Here is a 21,199-nt window from a genome sequence, read left to right on the forward strand (position 1 = left end):
CCCGTCTTACTTGCTTGTTTCATAATTATGCATCCACATGTCTAATCCACTGCCCTGTGGTCACAGGTCCTAACGAGAAATGTAATTGGTGTTTTGGAGAAGTACGATGATGCATGAGTAATAAAAGGCTTCCCACGTGGAGAAGGACAGCAAAGGAGACTGCTCTGGGGGGCAGCAGATGGAAAGTGGAGGCAGGAAGAAAAGGACCCACTTCCAAAGTGAGCCTGTGGCATCAAAATCAGGAAGTGGAAGTGTAAAAAGTGAGCTCACAGTTTTTGTTTTAAATCAGTATTTACAATACACTGGAAATGACACCCTTCACGACTGTTGAAACATCCGTTGAAAGACTGTAGATGTCAACTTCGAAAAACACGTGTGTGTGTGTTAGATGGTGGTGGATACAGAGCTTTTGAAAATCCTTTCAGGGGATGCCTTACAGAAAAATGAACGCAAAGTGGATCACAGACCTAAATGTAAAATGCCAAACTTCTAGAAGAAAACATAGGAGAAAATCTGTCTTACCTTGGGCTTGGTGATGAGTTTGGGGATGCAATATGAAAAGCATGGTTCATGAAAGAAGAAATGATAAATTGGACTGTATCACAATGTGACATGTTTGCTCTGTAAACAACACTGTTAAGAGAATGAGAAAATAAAAGAGAGAATGAGAAGACAAGCCACAGCTTGGGGGAAAATCTTTGCAAAACACATATCTGATATAGGACTGGCATCTAAAATATATAAGGAATTCCTAAAACTCAATAAGAACACAAACAACCCAATTTAAAAATGGGCCAAAGCAATCAGAGAAGAAAAAGAAATAAAAGGAATACAAATTGGAAAAGAAGAAGTAAAACTGTCACTGTTTGCAGATGACATGATACTACTATACATAGAGAATCCTAAAGATGCCACCAGAAAACTACTAGAGCTAATCAATGAATTTGGTAAAGTTGCAGGATACAAAATTAATGCACAGAAATCTCTTGCATTCCTATACACTAACAACAAAAGATCAGAAAGAGAAATTAAGGAAACAATCCCATTCACCATTGCAACAAAAAGAATAAAATACCTAGGAATAAACTTACCTAAGGAGGTAAAAAACCTGTACTCAGAAAACTATAAGACACTGATGAAAGAAATCAAAGATGACGCAAACAGCTGGAGAGATATTCCATGTTCTTGGATTGGAAGAATCAATATTGTGAAAATGACTATACGACCCAAAGCAATCTACAGATTTAATGCAATCCCTATCAAATTACCAGTGGATTTTTTATAGAACTAGAACAAAAAATCTTAAAATTTGTATGGAGACACAAAAGACCCCAAATAGCCAAAGCAGTCTTGAGGGAAAAAAAACGGAGCTGGAGGAATCAGACTCCCTGACTTCAGACTATACTGCAAAGCTACAGTCATCAGGACAATATGGTACTGGCACAAACACAGAAATATAGATCAATGGAACAGGATAGAAAGCCCAGAGATAAACCCACGCACATATGGTCACCTTACCTTTGATAAAGGAGGCAAGAATATACAATGGAGAAAAGACAGCCTCTTCAATAAGTGGTGCTGGGAAAACTGGACAGCTACATGTAAAAGAATGAAATTAGAACACTCCCTAAACACCATGAACAAAAATAAACTCAAAATGGATTAAAGACCTAAATGTAAGACACGACACTATAAAACTCTTAGAGGAAAACACGGGCAGAACACTCTATGACATAAATCACAGCAAGATCTTTTTTGATCCACGTCCTAGAGTAATGGAAATAAAAACAAAAATAAACAAATGGGACCTAATGAAACTTAAAAGCTTTTGCACAGCAAAGGAAACTCCAAACAAGACGAAAAGACAACCCTCAAAATGGGAGAAAATATTTGCAAATGAATCAACTGACAAAGGATTAATCTCCAAAATATAAAAACAGCTCATGCAGCTCAATATTAAAAAAACAAACAACCCAATCCAAAAATGGGCAGAAGACCTAAATAGACAGTTCTCCAAAGAAGACTTACAGATGGCAAAGAAGCACATGAAAAGCTGCCCAACATCACTAATTATTAGAGAAATGCAAATCAAAACTACAATGAGTTATCACCTCACACCAGTTAGAATGGGCATCATCAGAAAATCTACAAACAACAAATGCTGGAGAGGGTGTGAAGAAAAGGGAACCCTCTTGCACTGTTGGTGGATATGTAAATTGATACAGCCACTATGGAGAACAGTATGAAGGTTCCTTAAAAAACTAAAAAATAGGATTACCATATGACCCAGCAATCCCACTACTGGGCATATACCCAGAGAAAACCATAATTCAAAAAGACACACGCACCCCAATGTTCATTGCAGCACTATTTACAATAGCCAGGTCATGGAAGCAACCTAAATGCCCATTGACAGACGAATGGATAAAGATGATGTGGTACATATATACAATGGAATATTACTCGGCCATAAAAAGGAACAAAATTGGGTCATTTGTAAAGACGTGGATGGGTCTAGAGACTGTCATACAGAGTGACGTAAGTCAGAAAGGGAAAAACAAATATCGTATGGTAATGCATATATGTGGAACCTAGAAAAATGGTACAGATGAACCAGTTTGCAGGGCAGAAATAGAGACACAGATGTAGAGAACAAACGTATCGACACCAAGGCATGAAAGTGGCGGAGGGTGGGTGGTGGTGGGATGAATTGGGAGATTGGGATTGACATATACACACTAATATGTATAAAATGGATAACTAATAAGAACCTGCTGTATAAAAAAAATAAATAAAATAAAATTCAAAAATTAAAAAAAAAGGGGCCAAAGATCTGAACAGATACCTGACCAAAGAAGAAATACAGAGAGCAAATAAGCATATGAAAAGATGTTTAACATCATATGTCATTAGGGAATTGCAAATTAAAACAACGATGAGACACCACTACACACCTCTGAGAATGGCCAAAATCTGGACCACTGACAACACCAAATGCTGGTGAGGATGTGGAGCGACAGGAACTTTCATTCATTGCTGGAGGGAATGCAAAATGGTGCAGCCACTTTGGAAGACAGTTTGGCAGTTTCTTCCAGAACTAAACATACTCTTACCATACAATCCAGCAACCGCACTCCTTGGTATTTTACTCAAAGGATTTGAAAACTTATGTCCGCAGAAAAACCAGCACACAAATGTTCATAGCAGCTTTATTCAGAATGGGCAAAAACTGGAAGCAACCAAGATGTCCTTCGTTAGGTGAATGTGTTAGTTTCTGCTGCTCAAAGTGTGCATTTTAAAAAGATGGCAGAGATATGGGTTCCTGGAGAAGACCAGGTAGAGCATTTGTATCTCAAAGGCGTGAGGAGCAAGGCAGGTTCCTTCTAGGATGACTTTGTTCCCTTAAGGCCAGAAAAATAATTTTTTTCCCTCCATACTTACAAGCCTCTTAAGATAAGTAGGGGAGGTTTGAGGAGTGGTAAAGGATTGGTGGGATTTGGATGATTTCTGGAGCTACACCTCTGATCCTGTAAAGACTAGATTTATAAAACAAGGAGTTTTTTTTTTTCCTCAGAGAATTGGGTGGCCACCTCAATGATATCAAAGGACTGACACACTCATTCACCTCATTCACCTATGTTGGAATGTTTTACTTGCCCTCATCTAGCTTAGGGGAGAAGGCCTCCCTCACCCCAAATTCCTATCAGCGATGGTTAGTTTAGTCAGACCGGTGGCCTCCCATTTTGGTAATTTATTTATAAACACTTTTGAGGATCCTCCCTGGGTTTAAGAAGTTCTCTGATCATGGCCCTCGAGGCTGGCCTACAGCCTCACGTGGTCCCATTTCTAAAGGTAGCCTGACGATAGCGGCTCCGCCAGGGACCTCTGTGTCCCAGGCAGCGGGGTTCACTTGAGAAACAACCTGGGGTGGAGAGGAGGCCCCCTCTGGCTTGGGATTGAGGCAGGCTCCCACGGGCAAGAGCAATCCTTTTTCTTGGTGGGTGCCTTCTCCGTGAGGGTCTCCAGCTCGGACTATTGTCTGGAATTTAGTGAGCAAGTCCCTTCCCAGCAAGGGGACGGGGCACTCAGACATGAGCAGAACTGATGTGTGAAGGTCCAACTTCCTAGCAAGCAGCTGCGGGGAGGGGCGCTGAATTGCTTGGTCTTATCATACACGATTGGGAGGACGCGGGGCCGAGCCATCAGTCAGCACAGACTAGGCGGCCCCCATAGCTGGTAAGAAAATAACCTTCCTACTGGCCGCGTCGAGGGTTCCCAGAGGCTCTTTACCGAAAGCTCCGCCTCTGTGCACCGGTGCCCAATCAAATCTTGGAGACAGAGTTTTGGGGGAAGTAGAAAAGGATAGCTTTATTGCTCTGTCAGACAAAGGGGGACACAGCGGGCTCCTGCCTCGAAAATCTATGTGTCCTCCTACCCGGGAGGATTTGAGGAGGGGTTTTATAACAATGGTTCAAAGTCGGGGTTCCTGACAAGATCGGGGTGTGTGTAGGGCTTTCACGCCCTTAATCTCGCCTCAGGTGGTGTGTCCTAATCTTGATGAGCTTCTCTGGTCCCTTTAATCTCGCCTCAGGTGGTTTCCTGGCTGCGCCTCCCTTGATTAGCAACTGTTCCGATCTGCCCTTTGGAACTCAGGGAAGGTCATGGAGGCTGGAGTCTTGCCTACAAGAAAAGGGGGACAAAAGGGCCTCCGTGCCCGGGAGCCCCACAGGGCCCCGCTCGGTTTCAGCTCCTCCAGAGAAAGGACCAGGTATCCCTGGGGAGCCAGGGAAGGTCCCGGGCCCCATCAGTCTTCGGTCCTCTTGGCCATCATTGGTTTGGGGGCCCAGAGTCCCCATCGGGACTGGGGGCAGTCCCGCTTCCAGCGGCCCTCTCGTTTGCATGTCAGGCAGGATCCCAGTGGACTTTTCCCATACAGGGAGCATTTGTCCTTCCAGTGGCCCTCTTGGCCACACTTAAAACAGATCCTCTCTTGGCGAGACAGTGGCTCTGATCCAGGCTTCCTGGATCCCGTCCCCGCCAAGGGCTTTTGTAAGGGAGGGTGACCCTGAGGTGGTGCAGGGGTTAGGGCTGCCGCCAATAACTGTGCTTTTCGCTGTTGTCCCTGAATCCTTTTTGCCTCTTCAACCTTATCTCTATTGTTGAATACTCCAAAGGCCAAATCCGTGGGCTGATTCAGGGGTGTTTGGGATCCCATAGCTGCCCAGATGGGGCGTTAGGGGTAAACAGTCCGGAAGACTGTCCCTCCTCAGAATTGGTGGGTTGGGGGGTAGGAGTTCCCGGTTGTGGACCTCGGGGAGGTGGTCTCATAAGGGATCATCTAAAACATCAGGCTCCTGTGGGGGAAGAAGGCACTTTGAAGGGATGTGAGCCGGGCACACCTGGCGGGAGTTCTTTAGACCTGGATCTTAGAATAGCGTCACGAACATTTGAACATACGGGGTTCCCACCCCATCTACCTTTCCTTTTACAGAACAGGTCCAGCTGCAAGATGGTATTGTAATTCAATGACCCATTTTCTGGCCAAATCTTTTGGTCCCCTAGTTTGTATGGGGCCATGCAATATTGCAAAAGAAAATTAATTTTTTTTCTTAAACCATCCTGTCTAAATTTTCCCCAATTATCTAATATGCATCTTAGTGGGGAGTTCTTTGGGAGTGGGAGGATTATCCCAACTATTTTGGAGAGGCGGTGGAGACCAACAGGAACTGGGCCATCGCCCTCTTTTTGGCCTTTTATGGTCAGCCTGGGAACTGTCCTGGCACCAGTGGGTGTGTCATTTAGCATGTTAATGCATTACACTGAGGCTCAAGGTCTACTGGAAGTGGCATCTTCCACCATCTTGGGCCTAATCGGTTCTAACCAGTCTTTGTCGTATCCTGTTTTTCTCAATGGCTGTGTCATTCTTTAAGGGTTGTGCCTTGCCCCCTGGTCTCAGGAGCATAGCCGTCACTCAAGTGTGGGCCATGGAGAGTGACTTTGTTCCCAAGAGGACAGGATGGAAAGGGGGAAGATTAAATTCAAAGTGGAGACACCTGATGAACAAACCGGACCTCAGCCGGGTGACCCAGGTCGACACGGACCGTGGGAGTCGTGTTGAAAGCATGGAGTCTTGCTGGGATGTGATGAGAAGGGCACTTCACTTCCGTGGTCCTCCTCTCAGTAACCATCACCCTGTCTACTCATGACTGAAAACACCAGAAAAACCCTGAGGGGTCCTGCAGGACCTCCGCCGCAACACCAGAAACGAGGACAGTCACGGCCCAGAGGAGCCTAAGACGCAACGCCGATGCAGTGTGGGATCCTGGGGCAGAAAAAAGAGGTGAGGGGAAAGTCAAGGGCATATGAATAAGACTCTGGACTTTAACCCTCCTTTTCTTGGCAGGGATCAGGCGTGCAGTCTTGGTCCACGTAATGTAAGGACTCTGGCCCCCTCGGTGTCATGTCTTCAGTACTGGCAGCTTCCAAGCTGCAGGACACAGGGCCAAAAAAAAAAAAAAAAGACTCTGGATTTTAGCTGGTGACAATGTACAATATTGGTTGATTATTTTAACAAACGGACCACACAATGGAGAGTGTTAGTAACAGGGGAAGCTGGGTGTGGGTGTGTGGGAACTCTCACTCCTATCTCTGCAGTTTGTCTGTGCATCTAAAGCTATTCTGTTAGAAAAAGTTTATTTAAAACATAAAAACGGGGACTTCCCTGGCGGTCCAGTGGTTAAGACTTCGCCTTCCAATGCAGGGGGTGCGGCTTTGATCCCTGGTCGGGGAGCTAAGATCCCACATGCCTCGCGGCTGAAAAACTAAAACATAAAAAACAAAAAACAAAAAACAAAAACCAGAAGCAATATTGTAATAAATTCAATAAAAACTTTAAAATGGTCCGCATCAAAAAAAGTCTTAAAACAGAAAAACACAAAAACGAATTTCAGAAATCCTGTTGGGGGTTCTGCGTGGATGAACGCCGCTGGCGGACCAGGGGTGCTGTGCAGGCGGGGGGTGAGCAGGCCCCGGGCCTCTCAGGTTGCCCTCCCCCCAGCCTCCCGGGCAGCCTGCGCCTTTCTCCCCTTCCCGGCGGCTGGAAGCACAAAGCCCTGCAAGGTAGACTCCAGCCGTCCCTTTGTTCCCAGCTAATTCTAATTGCAAAGCTCCCCGTGCCTGGCAGCCTCCGAAGAGGAGGCCCCCCACCATCTCCAGCTGCGAGGTCCTCTAGGCATAACCAGTCGACCCGGGGCCGGACGCCCTCCCACCCCGCCCACTCCGAGGTCCACGGTCGCTGCGGGCTCTGGGTCCAATCCCCAGCCCGAATCTCCAGGCCTCCCTGGACAATGGGGGCCCCGGGCTCGCCCTCCCTCCACCGCCCCCCTTTCAGCTCGCCCCTCCTCCCCTCCCCTTCCTCCTCAGACCCTGCTCTCACCCCCAGCCTAACTGCGGCTTCTGCCTGGGGAACGCTTTGCTGCTCGCCCGGGAGCGGTGGTAGCGCACATCCGCCCCCTCGTGCACGTGCTTGGGAACCAGCCTCGAAGGGCCATCAATACCAGGGCCCGGCGGGGGGGCAGCCTCCTGCCCTCAGCTGAGGTTCTGCCGCAGGGGGAGGGGGTGTTGGCAAATACACCTTTGCGAAGAAGCCCTGAGAACCCACCAAGGGCTGGAAACCCCTCTGCCTCTGTTCGAACACTGTAGACGTCCCCATCAGTTGGGACACTCCTAAGGGCTGCTCGGGTCAACACATCAGAGGCCAGAGCTCCGACCCCAGCTCCCACTTTGAGAAACTCCTGCCTGATCATCCCGCCAGAGGCGAGCATGGGCTCGTGATCCTCAGGCATCTCCAAAGCCCAGCTCACCCCGGCTGGACACGGGAGGCGGTGCCGCTGTGTGCAGGGGTCGAGGGCTCCCGGGCCTCCCTCTTTAGCCTCCTGGGCCAGGTGGCAGCTGAGCTGAATCCCACAGGATCGGAAGGAGGTGTGGGGAGGCGCAGCGCCCTCCAGCGCTGGAAAGCCCGTGGGCCAGCTCGTGCCCGATCTCGCACGCCTCGGAGGAGAATGTAGGTTGATCTTCAGCATAGAGGAAAGCACAGGGAAGAGCAGATGGGGAGGGACCGGTCAGATCTGTGCTGCTGAGAGAAGCACGTGGTGCTCGGGCCACAAGGGGGAGACCACACGGGGTCTGGGGAGGCAGGGGGTGGTCTCATTACCCACAGGGGAAGACTGGCGAGGGGGAGGGAGCTGGGGGGAGGGTGTGGCCCTGTTGAGTCTGGTCTGGGGGCCTGTTGCACCCCCAGATGCGGAGGCCCCTGCTCCGAGTGGCTGGTGGCGGCTCGCCCTTCGCAGCTCTCTTCAGCCACCTCCGGCCCAGCCACCTCGCTCATAGCAGCCTCTGACCCCACAGAGACAATGGCAGCCGCAGGTGGCAGCTCCCTCCCTGTCCTGCCACTGGCCTTGGAACACGTCCCCTCCCCTCCTGGGCACGGCAGGCAGCCGAGGTCCCCACCCTTGGCTCTGGCCACGCTTCCCAGGCTCCCTCGGCCTTGCTCAGTTCACCCTCTGCCCTCTTCAAAAGCGCCATTCCCGAAGTGCAATCAGCTCGCCACATCCTTCTCCAGCCCCTGCCTTCTCTCCCCACCAAGCTCCTCGGACCAGCAAGTTCTTAAATTCTTGAGTCTCCTGCCCCCGGCCACGGGCCTCACTTCCCTGAGCTTCCCCTGGCGCCATCCGGCCTCTCCATCGAAGCAGCCCTCACCCAGGTCACCGCCACAGCTAACGGACGCCCTCCCCTCGCAGGCGTCACCCCCTCGGCCTGCAAGCACGCCCTGCCCCTTCCCGTCCGCCTACTCCACTGGATCCTCTTGCCTCTCTCAAACTGCACTGGGGTGCCTGCGGTTCACTGGGCCGGCCCCCTTCCCCCTCAGTCCTCGCCCTGAGGGTGGCCCCTGCTTCCCCAGGCCATCTGTGGGTCACTCTTAGGCTGGGCCGGGGAAGGCTCGAGATGGGGTCTTCTGAGGAGCACTGGGACTCCGCCCCCTCGAGGGTCCCCGAGCCTCCAGTGCCCCCGCCCCGCCTAAACACCGGAGACCCCGCCTGTCTCCCGCACAGGCCCGTTAAGGCTCCTCCAGCACGCCTGGGTGCAGATGCTGCCCCCCCCCCTCACCTAACAGGTTCAAGCCGGCTCAGGCCGGAACTGCTTGTGTTCCTAAAGCCGCCCGGATGACTGAGGGTTTAGCTTAACGGGATGAGCCATCTGGGGACTGCAGCGTGGCGACTGGGGAGCCTGGGACTGGGGGCAGGGGTGGGGGTGGGCACACTTCACATCTCCAGCCAGGATAATGACCCCTTCCTTCCCCATCCTATGGCTGCTCTTGGCCCTGGAAAACTCCGGACAGGCTGCTCAGCTGCTGATGGGCAAGCAGCTGAACAACCTTGGCCTTGCTGGGGAGGCCTGCAGGTCCCTGGGGAGAGAAGCGTAGAGGGTGCGGAGCTGGGGCCTCTTAGCTGCGGCCTCTGGGGGAGGGTCTGTGCACCTACCAAGCACCAGGGGGCAGCCTTGCCCTACTCCTGCCAGAGCCTCACGCGCGTCAGGCAGGGGTGGGGGCGGCAGGAATCGCTACCACCCTCCACTTCGGTGAAAGGCGTAGCATCGCCCCTCGGTTGGGCAGGCTCCCCTCTGCCTGCTTAGGAGACTCACAGAGACCTGTCACTCCCAGAGCTGGGACCCTGACCCCCAGCTACCAGGGCTGTGTCCCTCAGGGAGGGCCGAATGGCAGGAGACAGGGTGTTGGCAAAGCCCCACAGCACACCTGGAGGCATACCTACACCCCCGCCCCAGCCGTTCCCCGATTTGGCCAGCTGGGCCCAGCCCTGCAGGAGGCGGAAGCACCCTGCACCCCCTCTGGTGCAGGGGAGCCGGGAAGCTGTAGGCCTTGGTACCCAACAGTGGCCCAAGCCGCAGCTGGGAGTCAGAGAAGGGCCCGAGATGGGACAGGCTGGAAGGAGGAGGAGGGAAGAGGGGGGCCAAGGATGTCGAGAAGGCAGCCAGGGTAGTGGCTGGCCTAGAACCGGGAAGGGCAGGTTAGGAGGGTCGACGTGAACCAGGCCCAGGTGAACCTGGGGTCAGGGGAGGTTCGGGCCCCTGGGAAGGAGGTGCTGGCCGGCGGCCCAGGTAGCAGCCATCCAGCTTCCCGCTGCAGCGGCGTCGCCTCCTCGGGAGGAGGGCGGGAGGAGGTGGGCGGAGTGACGGGGAGGGCAGGCGGGAGGGAGGGGCGGAGGGGGGGGAGGGGGAGCAGTCCAGTCGTGGGGGTGGGGCGACAGTGACATCATCCCGGAGTCGGTTCTTAAGCGGCAGCTGGTCGGGCCGGGGAGGAGAGGCAGGATCGCAGCGCAGTGGTGAGTTGCTGAGCCCGCCGCGGCCCCGAGAGCGGCTGGAGCCGCCGCCGCCGCCGCCGGGAAGGAGGGGCGAGCGCGCCTAGGCCGCCGCCGGGGGAACCGCGGGCGAGCCGAGCAGCCGCGCGGGTCTGGGCCGGGGCGGGGGGCGCGGGCCGCAGGCCCCTGCTCCGGCCGCCGCTTGCAGACAGTGGGCTCCGGTGGGCTCCGGATGCCACCCGCGCCCCGCTAGGCTGAGCCTCGGGCCGGCCGAGCCGCCGCCGCCGCCGCCGCCGCGGGAGCTGCGGGCAGGAGCCTCGGGAGCCGCCGCCGCCGCCCGGCCGGGCCCCGCCGCCGCCCGCGCGCCCCCGGGCCCCCGACACACATGAGATTCTTCAGGCTCACTTTCAAGTGCTTCGTGGACTGCTTCTGACCGCGCCGCCCCCGCCGTCCCGCACCCCGCCCGCCGCCCGCCCGCCGCCCCGACCCCCGGTCCGGCCGCCCCCGGCCCCCGGCGGGCCCGCGCCTTCGGGCCCCCCCCAGTGCCGCCAGCGCCCCCGCCGCCCGCCCGCTCCCGCGGGGCGCCGCGCCCCCGGCCATGGCGAAGAAGAGCGCCGAGAACGGCATCTACAGCGTGTCCGGCGACGAGAAGAAGGGCCCCCTGATCGCGCCCGGGCCCGACGGGGCCCCGGCCAAGGCCGACGGCCCCGCGGGCCTGGGGGCGCCCGGCGGCCACCTGGCCGTGCCGCCGCGCGAGACCTGGACGCGCCAGATGGACTTCATCATGTCCTGCGTGGGCTTCGCCGTGGGCCTGGGCAACGTGTGGCGCTTCCCCTACCTGTGCTACAAGAACGGCGGAGGTGAGCGCGAGCCCCTCCCCCGCCTGCCGCCGGCCCCGCCGGGGCGCCCGTGCGAAGTCCAGGGGGTGGGGAGGCCCCCCCGGGACGGCCGGGGGCTGCCCCTCGCCCGCCGTCGCCGCGCGGTGGCCCAGCCGGGCGGTCTCCGCCCCCCCCCCCCCCCCCGGCCGGTCATGTGCCTGGCAGCGTGTGGGGGGAGGGGGCAGGCGAGCCTCCTGCCGAAGCCGCCGAGCTGCCCCCATAGACTCTCTGCCCCGAAGTGATTGGCCACGGAGGTGGCAAGGCGAGGCCTACCCCTTGGCGGGGGGCTTCCAGAGGTGAGGAGCCCTGGCTGCCCCCGCAGGTCAGGCACACAAGTGGCACATTGTGTGGGCCCCCCACGTGTGCACACACGAACACACACACAATGGGCCATTCTGTCCCTCCCTCTGCTTCCCCCTCCCTTCCCTTCTCTCTTCTCTTCCCCTCTCTCCCCTTCCCTCCCCTCCCCTCCCCTCCCTCCCCTCTAGCCTGGGCCTGGAACACTGGGTGCCTGAGCCAGGCTTGGGAAGCCTGCAGCCTGGGCCGCCTGGCGCCGCCACTGGACACACTGCATGCACACCCCATGCCCGCCGCCCGCCCCGGCCCAGCTTAGCAACAGCGATGGGCACGCGTGTGTCCTGTGACTGCAAAGCAGCACCAGGGTTGGTGGGAAGCCGCAGTGACTAGATGACGGGTGGGAAACTGAGGCCCAGAGAGAAGGTCTTTGCCCAAGGTCACAAGCAAGAAGGATGCCGAGACCAGAAGCCAAGCAAGCTGCAACCAAGCTCAGCTTTTGAGTAGTGGAGAGTGCAGAGCGGGGCAAGGGTAGGGGGCCTGGAGAGGAGAAGGACTCCCCCACCCCCAGCCTGAGGTCCCTGCCAGCCTCCCCCAACCTTGTCTCCTTCTGTCCTTGCTCACATGCCCTTTCAGACACCCTCCATTCTGCCCACCGGCAGACAACTGCCACCCACCTACCCACCCACCCTCTCCCCTGGACCTTCACACTTGCAGGCAAGAGTCTGGGTGCCGGGACAGGCCAGGGCTCCCTTCCCCTCGCCCAAGTTCGGCAGGTCCCCGGGCCTGAGCGCCGACCACGGAGTGGCTTGTGTCCACAAGTGTGTGTGTCCTCCGCGCCCGTTAGTCAGGTCACCGTAGGTGAGTAGGGGCAGAAGCCTTGTAGGGGACCCCCAGCCCAGGAAGCAGGGCTCTAAGGGCCCAGGGGCTGCCGTAGGCCCCTCGACACTCCACCTCCCCAAGACTGTCCACCTTGGGCCCCTGAGCCAGCAGCCACCCCTTGCACTGATTCACTCAGTGGGAAGTTACGATGGGGCCCGGGCGGAGCCTGCAGCTGGGGCGCCACCCGCCTCGCAGGGCTTCTGAAAGCCAGGCTGACTGGCCCGGCCCGGCTGAGGAGTCTGGGTCAAGTCCCCACCTGGCTAAGGGGCCGCCCTGTGCAAGTGGCCACCTTGAGCTTCATCCCCCAGGTGTGTTCCTTATTCCCTACATCCTGATCGCCCTGGTCGGAGGAATCCCCATTTTCTTCTTGGAGATCTCGCTGGGCCAGTTCATGAAGGCCGGCAGCATCAACGTGTGGAATATCTGCCCCCTGTTCAAAGGTGAGCAGCCCCAGGCAGCGCCTCTCACCCTCTCCCTCCGGGACCTCTCCCCTTCCCCGCCGCTGGGGCAAAGCTGGTGCCCACTTGAGAAACCTCAAGTCTGAGCACCTCCTGTCTGAGCACCAGGCCTGGGATGCCCCCCAAGCTGTGAGGGAGAACCTGGAGGACGTGCAGACCACCTGGCTGACCTTGGGGAGGTGGAGACTAGAGTGGGGGATGGGCATCTCCACCAGGGCGAGAAAGCCCAGTCCCAGCAGCGCCCGGGACAGGCCCTGCCTAGTATCCTTGGCTCGCTGGGGCTGAAAGGAGGGTGGCTGGGCGTGAGACGCGACGGCAGGAGAAGCCAGAGGGCCAGCCTAAGGGGCTGGGACGGGAGCCATCGAAAGTTCAGGGTCTGAAGGGAAGGACCAGTGGCCAGGGTTACCGCCAAGCCCCTTCTGTGTGTGGGCAGTGTTCCCCCATCAGCTCAAGGTCCTAGGAGGTAGGTCCTACTGTTACCCTCCTCGGAGGCTGGGGCACAGAGAGGTGAAGTAAGTGACTGGCCGAGGTTGCCTGCTGAGAGGGTGACTGTCTCCCACACTGCCCCAGGTCCCCAGAAAACCCCCCAGCTGCTGGTACAGGAGGCCACTGGGTGGGGAGCAGGTGGAGGCATGGCCTTCCTTCAACCATCATGGTGGCAGTGGGACCCAGGAGAAGGGGACAGGTGTGTGAGACTAGGGAAACAAGAGGACTTGACTCTCAGATGGGGGCAGGATGTGTGCTCTGCTTTGGGGCTGGGGAGGATGCAGGAGGTGAAGCAGGGCGGGGGCAGAGAGCAGGGGCTGATTTGGGGGGACAGATTGAGGAGTGTTAGCCTAGTGCTGGGGACACAGCGCAAGGGAGAGTCCAGGGGGACTTGGAGAGATCTGGCTGGACAGCAACAGAGAAGGATCTAGTTGCACGGATGGTGGGGGAGGGGGAGGACGGCAGATGCAGGGAGCAGGATTTTAGGGTTCCAGCAGGGACCACTGGCAGTGCCTGGCCAGGTAGGTAGTGGGGACGGTGGGGAACTGGCCAGAAAAGAGCCTGCACGGAAACTCTGCTCCTCTCCAGGCCTGGGCTACGCCTCCATGGTGATCGTCTTCTATTGCAACACCTACTACATCATGGTGCTGGCCTGGGGCTTCTATTATTTGGTGAAGTCCTTCACCACCACGCTGCCCTGGGCCACGTGTGGCCATACCTGGAACACTCCCGACTGTGTGGAGATCTTCCGCCACGAAGACTGTGCCAATGCCACCCTGGCCAACCTCACTTGTGACCAGCTTGCTGACCGCCGGTCCCCTGTCATCGAGTTCTGGGAGTGAGTCAGGCACCTCTGGGCCAGGCCCGGCCTGTCTCTCTGGTCTCCCACACGTAGCTCAAGTCTGCATGTGTGTGCGTGTGCACGCGTGCGTGTGCGTGCATGTGCACGCGTGCGTGTGTCGGGGCCCGGCCCTGGGGGGATGAGGCCAGGGATGCGGAGCGGGCGGTGCCTGCCCGCCTGGGGAGGGAAGCGGGGGGACTGCTGCTGGGCCCGCTGGGGACGGCGTGGGGCCGGGCCGCCAGCGGCTCCAAGGCTCCGGGGACACAGACTGCAGCGACTCCAGGCTGCAGGCTTGGCCCGGGCCGGCCAGGTGCATGGGGGAGACCGGCTGGACTCAAGGGCTGCGGCGGCGGGGGCGGCGGGGGGCGCCACCCCAGGGCCACCCCCAGTCTCCTGGCCCTTTGCTGGCACAGCCCTCATGGGCTTTCCCTCCCCCAGGAACAAAGTCTTGCGGCTCTCCGGGGGGCTGGAGGTTCCGGGGGCCCTCAACTGGGAGGTGACCCTGTGTCTGCTGGCCTGCTGGGTGCTGGTCTACTTCTGTGTCTGGAAGGGGGTCAAGTCAACAGGAAAGGTACAGCCGGGGTGACGGCAGGGCTGGGGGCAGCACTGCCTGGGGGGGTGTGGGTGTCTGCCAGCGACCACTGCTGCAACGGGAGGAGACTGGACCAGAGCCAGAGCCCGAGGAGGGGCAGGGACTTCAGTCCGGGCCACTTGATCCCCACCCTGCACCTCCAGGCCCGGCAGCCTTCCCTCCCGAGTGGAGGCGGAGAGGCCCCGGCAGCGGCTGCCCCTTCCCTGGGGTCGGGGGCATCCCTGGCTCACCTTCCCTCCCTTCCAGTTTCTCTCGGTTCTGGCTCTGAGTCAGTTTTTGACCGTCTGGGTAGACCTGGTCTCCGCCTGTCTCCCTCACCTGCCTGTCTGCCCTGGGGGACCCAGCGGGGAGCCTGGACACATCCCTCCCTCAGGGGCTCCCTGTCAGGTTGCGGGGACAACTGTGCGAACAGACACACAATAAGACAGCGTGCCGACGTTTGCGGGACACGGCCGGGGCTCTGGAGGGCGGGACCATTCCAGCAGGGTCCGCAGAGCAGCCGCTTGGCCCAGCTTGGGTGGGAGGCAGAGGCCTTTGCTGTCATCTTGATCTTGCCTCTGTCTCTGGCTGGCTGAGTTCTAATCCCCGGCACCAAGGACCCCCACCTCTCTGCAGACGAGGACCTGGAGTCGGGAGGCGTGGGACCTACCCGCGGGCTGCGGCCTCACTCCCTGCCAGGGGAGGGCCCTGCCTCTCCCTCCCTCTGCAGCTGACCTGTGCTTGCCGTGGGGCTGCTGGTGCCCCAGCCAAGCACCCAGCTTCCTTTGGGAGGAGTCGTGGCTCTGATGAGTAGAAGTGGGTGCCGCTGGGTGGCCTCCCTCCTCACCACTGAGCACACCGGCCAGCGGGGGGGGGGGGGGGTGCGGTGGGGACCGTGGCCTTCCTGGCAGCCCTGCGCAGGCTGAGGGCGCCTGAGGGGGCGGTGGGTGCCGCAGGACCCCTCTGAGCACCCCCGCCCCCCAGGTCGTGTATTTCACCGCTACATTCCCCTACGTGGTCCTTGTCGTGCTGCTGGTGCGTGGGGTGCTGCTGCCTGGAGCCTTGGACGGCATCATCTACTATCTCAAGCCTGACTGGTCGAAGCTGGCGTCCCCTCAGGTGAGGCAGAGGTCGGGCGGGGGGACACGGTGCGGGAGCAGGCCAGCCTAGCAGGGCTCCTCACACCTGCTCTCCCCTCGCTCACCTCCAGGTATGGATAGATGCCGGGACCCAGATTTTCTTTTCTTACGCCATTGGCCTGGGGGCCCTCACGGCCCTGGGCAGCTACAATCGCTTCAACAACAACTGCTACAAGTAGGCACTACAGCCCTGCCACCCCTGCCCTGCCTGCCCGTGGGCAGCAGGCAGTCTCACCAGCCCACACGGTCCCCTCTGCCCCCAGGGATGCCATCATCCTCGCACTCATCAACAGCGGGACCAGCTTCTTTGCTGGCTTCGTGGTCTTCTCCATCCTGGGCTTCATGGCCACAGAGCAGGGCGTGCATATCTCCAAGGTGGCGGAATCAGGTAAAGACCCCCAGGCCCCAGCCCGGCCTCCGGAGCAGCGGCAGCTGCTGTCGTAACGTGCCGCGTACACGAACGCACACAGAGCGACGTTCTGAGACATGAGAGCAATTCAAACTCCGTTTGTCACATCACCCTGGGCCAGGAGGCCTGGCTGAGCAGCTGCGAGGCACAGCTGCTCAGCCATCTCAGGCCGGGCCACGTGGAGCCCCGAGCCCCCATCCGTCTGTAGCCAGGGGCCTCGGGGTATGTCCTCACGCTTGCCTGAGTGCTGTAGAGGGAAAGGTCGGCCTTTTCTGGGTCAGTGGTGATCTGTGGCCACAGTAGCTGCTGGAACCCAGGTCCAGAAGGCTGAGCCAGACACACCACTCTTATGGGTAGAGGTCTACCAAGGGCTCACGGGAACCTTCCAGCCCCTGGTATGGCATGCGCGCGCGTGCGCGCGCACACACACACACACACACACGAGGGCTTGAGTGGCCCGGCAGTATGGCGCGCGCGCGCACACACACACACACACACACACACACACCACACACACACGAGGGCTTGAGTGGCCCGGCAGTATGGCGCGCGCGCGCGCGCACACACACACACACACACCACACACACACGAGGGCTTGAGTGGCCCGGCAGTATGGCGCGCGCGCGCGCGCACACACACACACACACACACACACACACACACACACACACGCGAGGGCTCGAGTGGCCCGGCAGTGTCCCGACACAAGTGGAAAGGCCCTTGGCCACAGCGTGCCCTGGCATCGTCCATTACGCTGGTACTGTGGTGCAGGGTGGAGGGGGACAGGATGTGGGTGGGGGGCTCCAGGTGTCCACACCCCGCCCCTTCCCCCTCAGGGCCTGGCCTGGCTTTCATCGCCTATCCCCGGGCCGTCACGCTGATGCCTGTGGCCCCGCTCTGGGCTGCCCTGTTCTTCTTCATGCTGCTGCTGCTCGGCCTCGACAGCCAGGTTTGCAAAAGGGGGGGCAGAATAGAGGGGGCTGGGAGGTGGGGGAGCGGGGGGCTGGTGCGCAGAGGGCACCCTGGGCGACGGGAGATGGCAGGTGGGGGGGGAGGGGCACGGCCTGAGTTGCCCGGCCACAGTTTGTAGGTGTGGAAGGCTTCATCACCGGCCTGCTGGACCTCCTCCCGGCCTCCTACTACTTCCGTTTCCAAAGAGAGATCTCCGTGGCCCTCTGCTGCGCCCTCTGCTTTGTCATTGACCTCTCCATGGTGACCGATGTGAGTGGGGGCAGGGTGAGGGAGGCCCCTGGCCTCAGGCTGCCGGCTGCCACCTTCCCTGACCTGGCTCCATCCCCAGGGCGGGATGTATGTCTTCCAGCTGTTTGACTACTACTCAGCCAGCGGCACCACCCTGCTCTGGCAGGCCTTCTGGGAGTGCGTGGTGATCGCCTGGGTGTACGGTAGGTCTGGGCCGACAGGCAAGCCGGGGGTGCGGCGCGGTCGGCGGGGTGCGTCTCTAGCTCCGGCCCTCCGGCCTCACGTTACCCCAGGAGCCGACCGCTTCATGGACGACGTGGCCTGCATGATCGGGTACCGACCTTGCCCCTGGATGAAATGGTGCTGGTCTTTCTTCACCCCGCTGGTGTGCATGGTAAGGGCCGGGAGAGGCTGGGCAGGGTGAGGGACTCCAAGGGCCTGCAGCGGTGGCTGCCGGCTGAGCGCGAGGCTTCTCGCCCGCAGGGCATCTTCATCTTCAACACGGTGTACTACAAGCCGCTGGTCTACAACAACACCTATGTGTACCCATGGTGGGGCGAGGCCGTGGGCTGGGGCTTCGCGCTCTCCTCCATGCTGTGTGTGCCCCTCCACCTCCTGGGCTGCCTCCTCAAGGCCAAGGGGACCGTGGCTGAGGTCAGTTCCCCGCGCCCCGTCTCCCGCACACCATCCCTCCCTCCCGTTGGGTGTGGACATGACCTCCAGAGCGCCCTGCCCCTTCTCCCACCCACCCGCCGGGACAGACCCGTTGTGCCCGGAGCCTCTGGGCCAGCTCGGAGGGGGGTGTACGGGAGGAGAGTTGGCCCTCCAGGGCCTCGCTCGGGTGGTGGTGGCGGAGGAGAGGCCTGTCCCTAGCCTCCGTTCTAGCAGCCACCCAGCCCTCCACTGAACCCTATTTCCCTAGCGTAGGGAGCGGGGCCTGGTCAGGAGGGGCGCGGCCCCGGGCCACAAGTTGGTGGCAGGCGGCGGGAAGTGGAGAGAGGCCAGGGACAAGCAGGTGCCCCTCCCCAGGGACTCAACGTGTCCCTCTCTCCCGCAGCGCTGGCAGCACCTGACGCAGCCCGTATGGGGCCTCCACCACTTGGAGTACAGAGCTCAGGACTCGGATGTCAGGGGCCTGACCACCCTGACCCCAGTGTCTGAGAGCAGCAAGGTGGTGGTGGTGGAGAGCGTCATGTGACAGGTGCCCCAGCTCACATCACCAGCTCACCCTCTCGTAGCCATAGCAGCCCCTGCTCTAGCCCCCCACCCCCCCAGGGGGCTTGCCTTTCCCTGCCACCTACGGGGTCTGCCGAGGGGGGGGGGGAGGAAGCACCAGAGTGCTTATAACTAAAATAACTTTTTCCATTTTTAATAAAATGCCAAAAATATCACAACCCACCAAAAATAGATGCCTCCCCCACCCCCCTTAACCAAGCTGGTGCACACGCTGCTTCCCAGGCCCTGCCACCCGCCCTCCAGTGCCCGCTACAGTCACGTCTCACCTGACCCCACCAGGCCCTGCCTGCCTCTCTCCAGGCTCTGCCCAGCACACCCTTGGGTGGCCCCTCACCCCAGGGGCAGCAGTGGCAGCTCGGGAAACAGGGGGACTGGAGAGCGGAGGGGGCAGCAGAACCAAGGCGAATGAGTATTTCAGCTGGGCTAGACCCCTCTCCCCATCCCTACTCTAGAAGCTTAGAGAGCCAGCCAGCAAGGGAACCTTCAGTTCCTGAGCCAATTGCCACCAATATCAGTTGTGTGAGCTTGAGTGCATGTGTGCGTGAGTTCATAGGGTATAGACATAGATCTCTATTTCTCAGCCAAGGTGAATACCAGGTGTAAATCGTGCCTGTGGGCAAATGAGGCTTGTATTTTGCACATTTTATAAAACTTGAGATTTCTGCTTGTATATTTCTAAGAGAAACACCCCAACGTCCCTCTCCTTGCCGCGCCCCATCCCTTTCAGCCCCTCTTACACCTCTGCCCCAGCCAAGGAGTGTGAATTTAGATCTCATTTTCATAGGCAAAACAGAAGCTTCAAGCTGTCGAGTGTGTGAGTCTGTCGTGTGGGTATGCACGTGTAGTCCCTGGCCCCAGACTGGGGTGGAAAAGTGCACGGCGGGGACCTCAGTGGGTGTTGGGTGTCCGCACACTCCCCGCTCCGCCCGCAGGTCGGCAGGGTGAGCCGACGCAGGGCTCTGCGGGGGGATCCGGACCTGGGGCCGCTCACCCGGCATGCTCAGGCTGGCCCACACCCTGCGCCCTGGGCCGGGCGCCCCCGCGGCAGGGATCTGAGGTGGGCCTCCGTCCCCCGCCCCAGGGATCCTGCGCGCGGCTCCCACCTGCGAGCTTAAGGCTGACGCGCTTTCCACGTCTCAAGTCCTCCGCGTAGCAGCTTCACTTAACCCACGTCTGTGTCACGTCCGATCCCGAGACAGCCGAGGGGGCCCTAGAAAGGCTTCCCTCACACCCTGACGTGGGCTGGAGGGGTGGGGGGCGGGTGAGGGCGGCGGTCCAGCGGGGACACCCTTACTGTGCTCAAAAGCCGCTGCAAACATAGCAATAAAAACATGTCATTTTCCAAAGCTGGCTCCTGCTCCCCCTCTGTTTGTCAGGTGCCGGGGTTGCAGGTGGAGGCCTCCCCACCTCGAGCAGCTTCCTTGGGCAAGTATTCGCCCTGAGGGTCTCTGCACCCGGCACTGTTCTGGGAACTTGGAACGGAGCAGGGAAGGAAGCCGGCAGGAAGCCTTTTCCCCACGGAGCTGACATACTTGGGGGAGCAAGGATAACGGTGTGCTAAAGAGGAGCACGCCGAGCAGGGAAGGTGGGTGTGAAGTCCAGGCGCTGAGGTTTGCGAAGGCTGCCCAAACGCTGCACTGAACAGGTGCTCTTCCCAGGGCAGGCGAGGTAGAGGGCTGGGGAGGAGACTCCGCCAGAGCGCCCGGAAGGTGGAGATCACTGGGCAGGACCAGGGCACTAGCAGTGCAGGTGAGAAGTCTCCAGGTTAGGGACCTGTTTGCAAGGCTGGGATGCTGGGGACGATGGCAGTTGCCAGGCCCTGCACCAGGGAGACGAGGAAGTTTGGAGGGGACGGTGGTGTCAACTGAGTAGAAATGTCCAGTAGGCAGGTGGACAAGGAGTTTGAAGTTCTGGAAAGAGTCTGGGCTGGAGACAAATTTTGGAAGTTCTCATTACATAAAGATGGCCCCGAGAGCCCCGAGCCTGGATGAGCTCCCCAAGGGGGGGGGCGCCACGGGCAGCTGGAGAGGGAGATGTGGCCCAAGCACTGAGCCCTGGGACACTCAAGAGGTGGCAGAGAAGAGGGGGGACCGGCTGCAGAGTCTGAGGAGGCTCGGGAGGGGCCCCCGAGTGCCAGACGGGTCCTGGAACACGCGTGAGGACCCCCCCCCCCACTCCCGCCCTGGGCGTCAGGGAGGAGGGAGCGATGGGCTCTGTCAGGTGCTGCCCATGGTTAAGGGAGGTGAGGCCCGAGATCGCCAGCTGCGTTTGGCGACAAGATGGCGGAGACCTGGATGAGAGAGCTCTGGTGTGGGAGGAAGGGCCAAAGCCTGATTGTAGTGGTATTTGGAAAGGAGTGGAAGCAACCCAAGTGTCCACCGACAGAGGAACAGACGAAAAAAATGTGATCCATCCACACGATGGAACAATA

At 58.9% G+C, this 21,199-nt stretch overlaps 1 protein-coding gene and 1 long non-coding RNA gene across 2 annotated transcripts; one reads left to right on the top strand and one right to left on the bottom strand.

The window, feature by feature from the left end:
- Positions 1-10,355: 10,355 nt before the first annotated feature.
- Positions 10,356-20,114, top strand: SLC6A8 (solute carrier family 6 member 8). Its single transcript, XM_082377699.1, has 13 exons — positions 10,356-11,233; positions 12,736-12,867; positions 13,960-14,209; positions 14,651-14,783; positions 15,768-15,902; positions 15,994-16,097; positions 16,186-16,310; positions 17,169-17,281; positions 17,416-17,553; positions 17,633-17,735; positions 17,826-17,926; positions 18,016-18,186; positions 18,590-20,114. The coding sequence occupies exons 1-13, from the start codon at positions 10,972-10,974 to the stop codon at positions 18,728-18,730; spliced, it is 1,908 nt and encodes a 635-aa protein (XP_082233825.1). The 5' UTR covers positions 10,356-10,971; the 3' UTR covers positions 18,731-20,114.
- Positions 16,245-17,162, bottom strand: LOC309620876. Its single transcript, XR_014239710.1, has 2 exons — positions 16,990-17,162; positions 16,245-16,778 (listed from the first exon to the last, which is right to left on the bottom strand). It is a non-coding gene; the product is annotated as an uncharacterized lncRNA (long non-coding RNA).
- Positions 20,115-21,199: the final 1,085 nt, after the last annotated feature.

The sequence above is a fragment of the Balaenoptera borealis genome (genome assembly GCF_965194805.1).
Source record: "Balaenoptera borealis genome assembly, chromosome: X".
NCBI lineage: Eukaryota > Metazoa > Chordata > Mammalia > Artiodactyla > Balaenopteridae > Balaenoptera > Balaenoptera borealis.

Coding starts and splice junctions, on each gene's coding strand:
- SLC6A8 (XM_082377699.1), top strand. CDS start 10,972: ATGGCGAAGAAGAGCGCCGAGAACGGCATCTACAGCGTGTCCGGCGAC. Junction 12,868..13,959: donor TATCTGCCCCCTGTTCAAAG/GTGAGCAGCCCC, acceptor GCTCCTCTCCAG/GCCTGGGCTACGCCTCCATG. Junction 17,927..18,015: donor TCACCCCGCTGGTGTGCATG/GTAAGGGCCGGG, acceptor TCTCGCCCGCAG/GGCATCTTCATCTTCAACAC.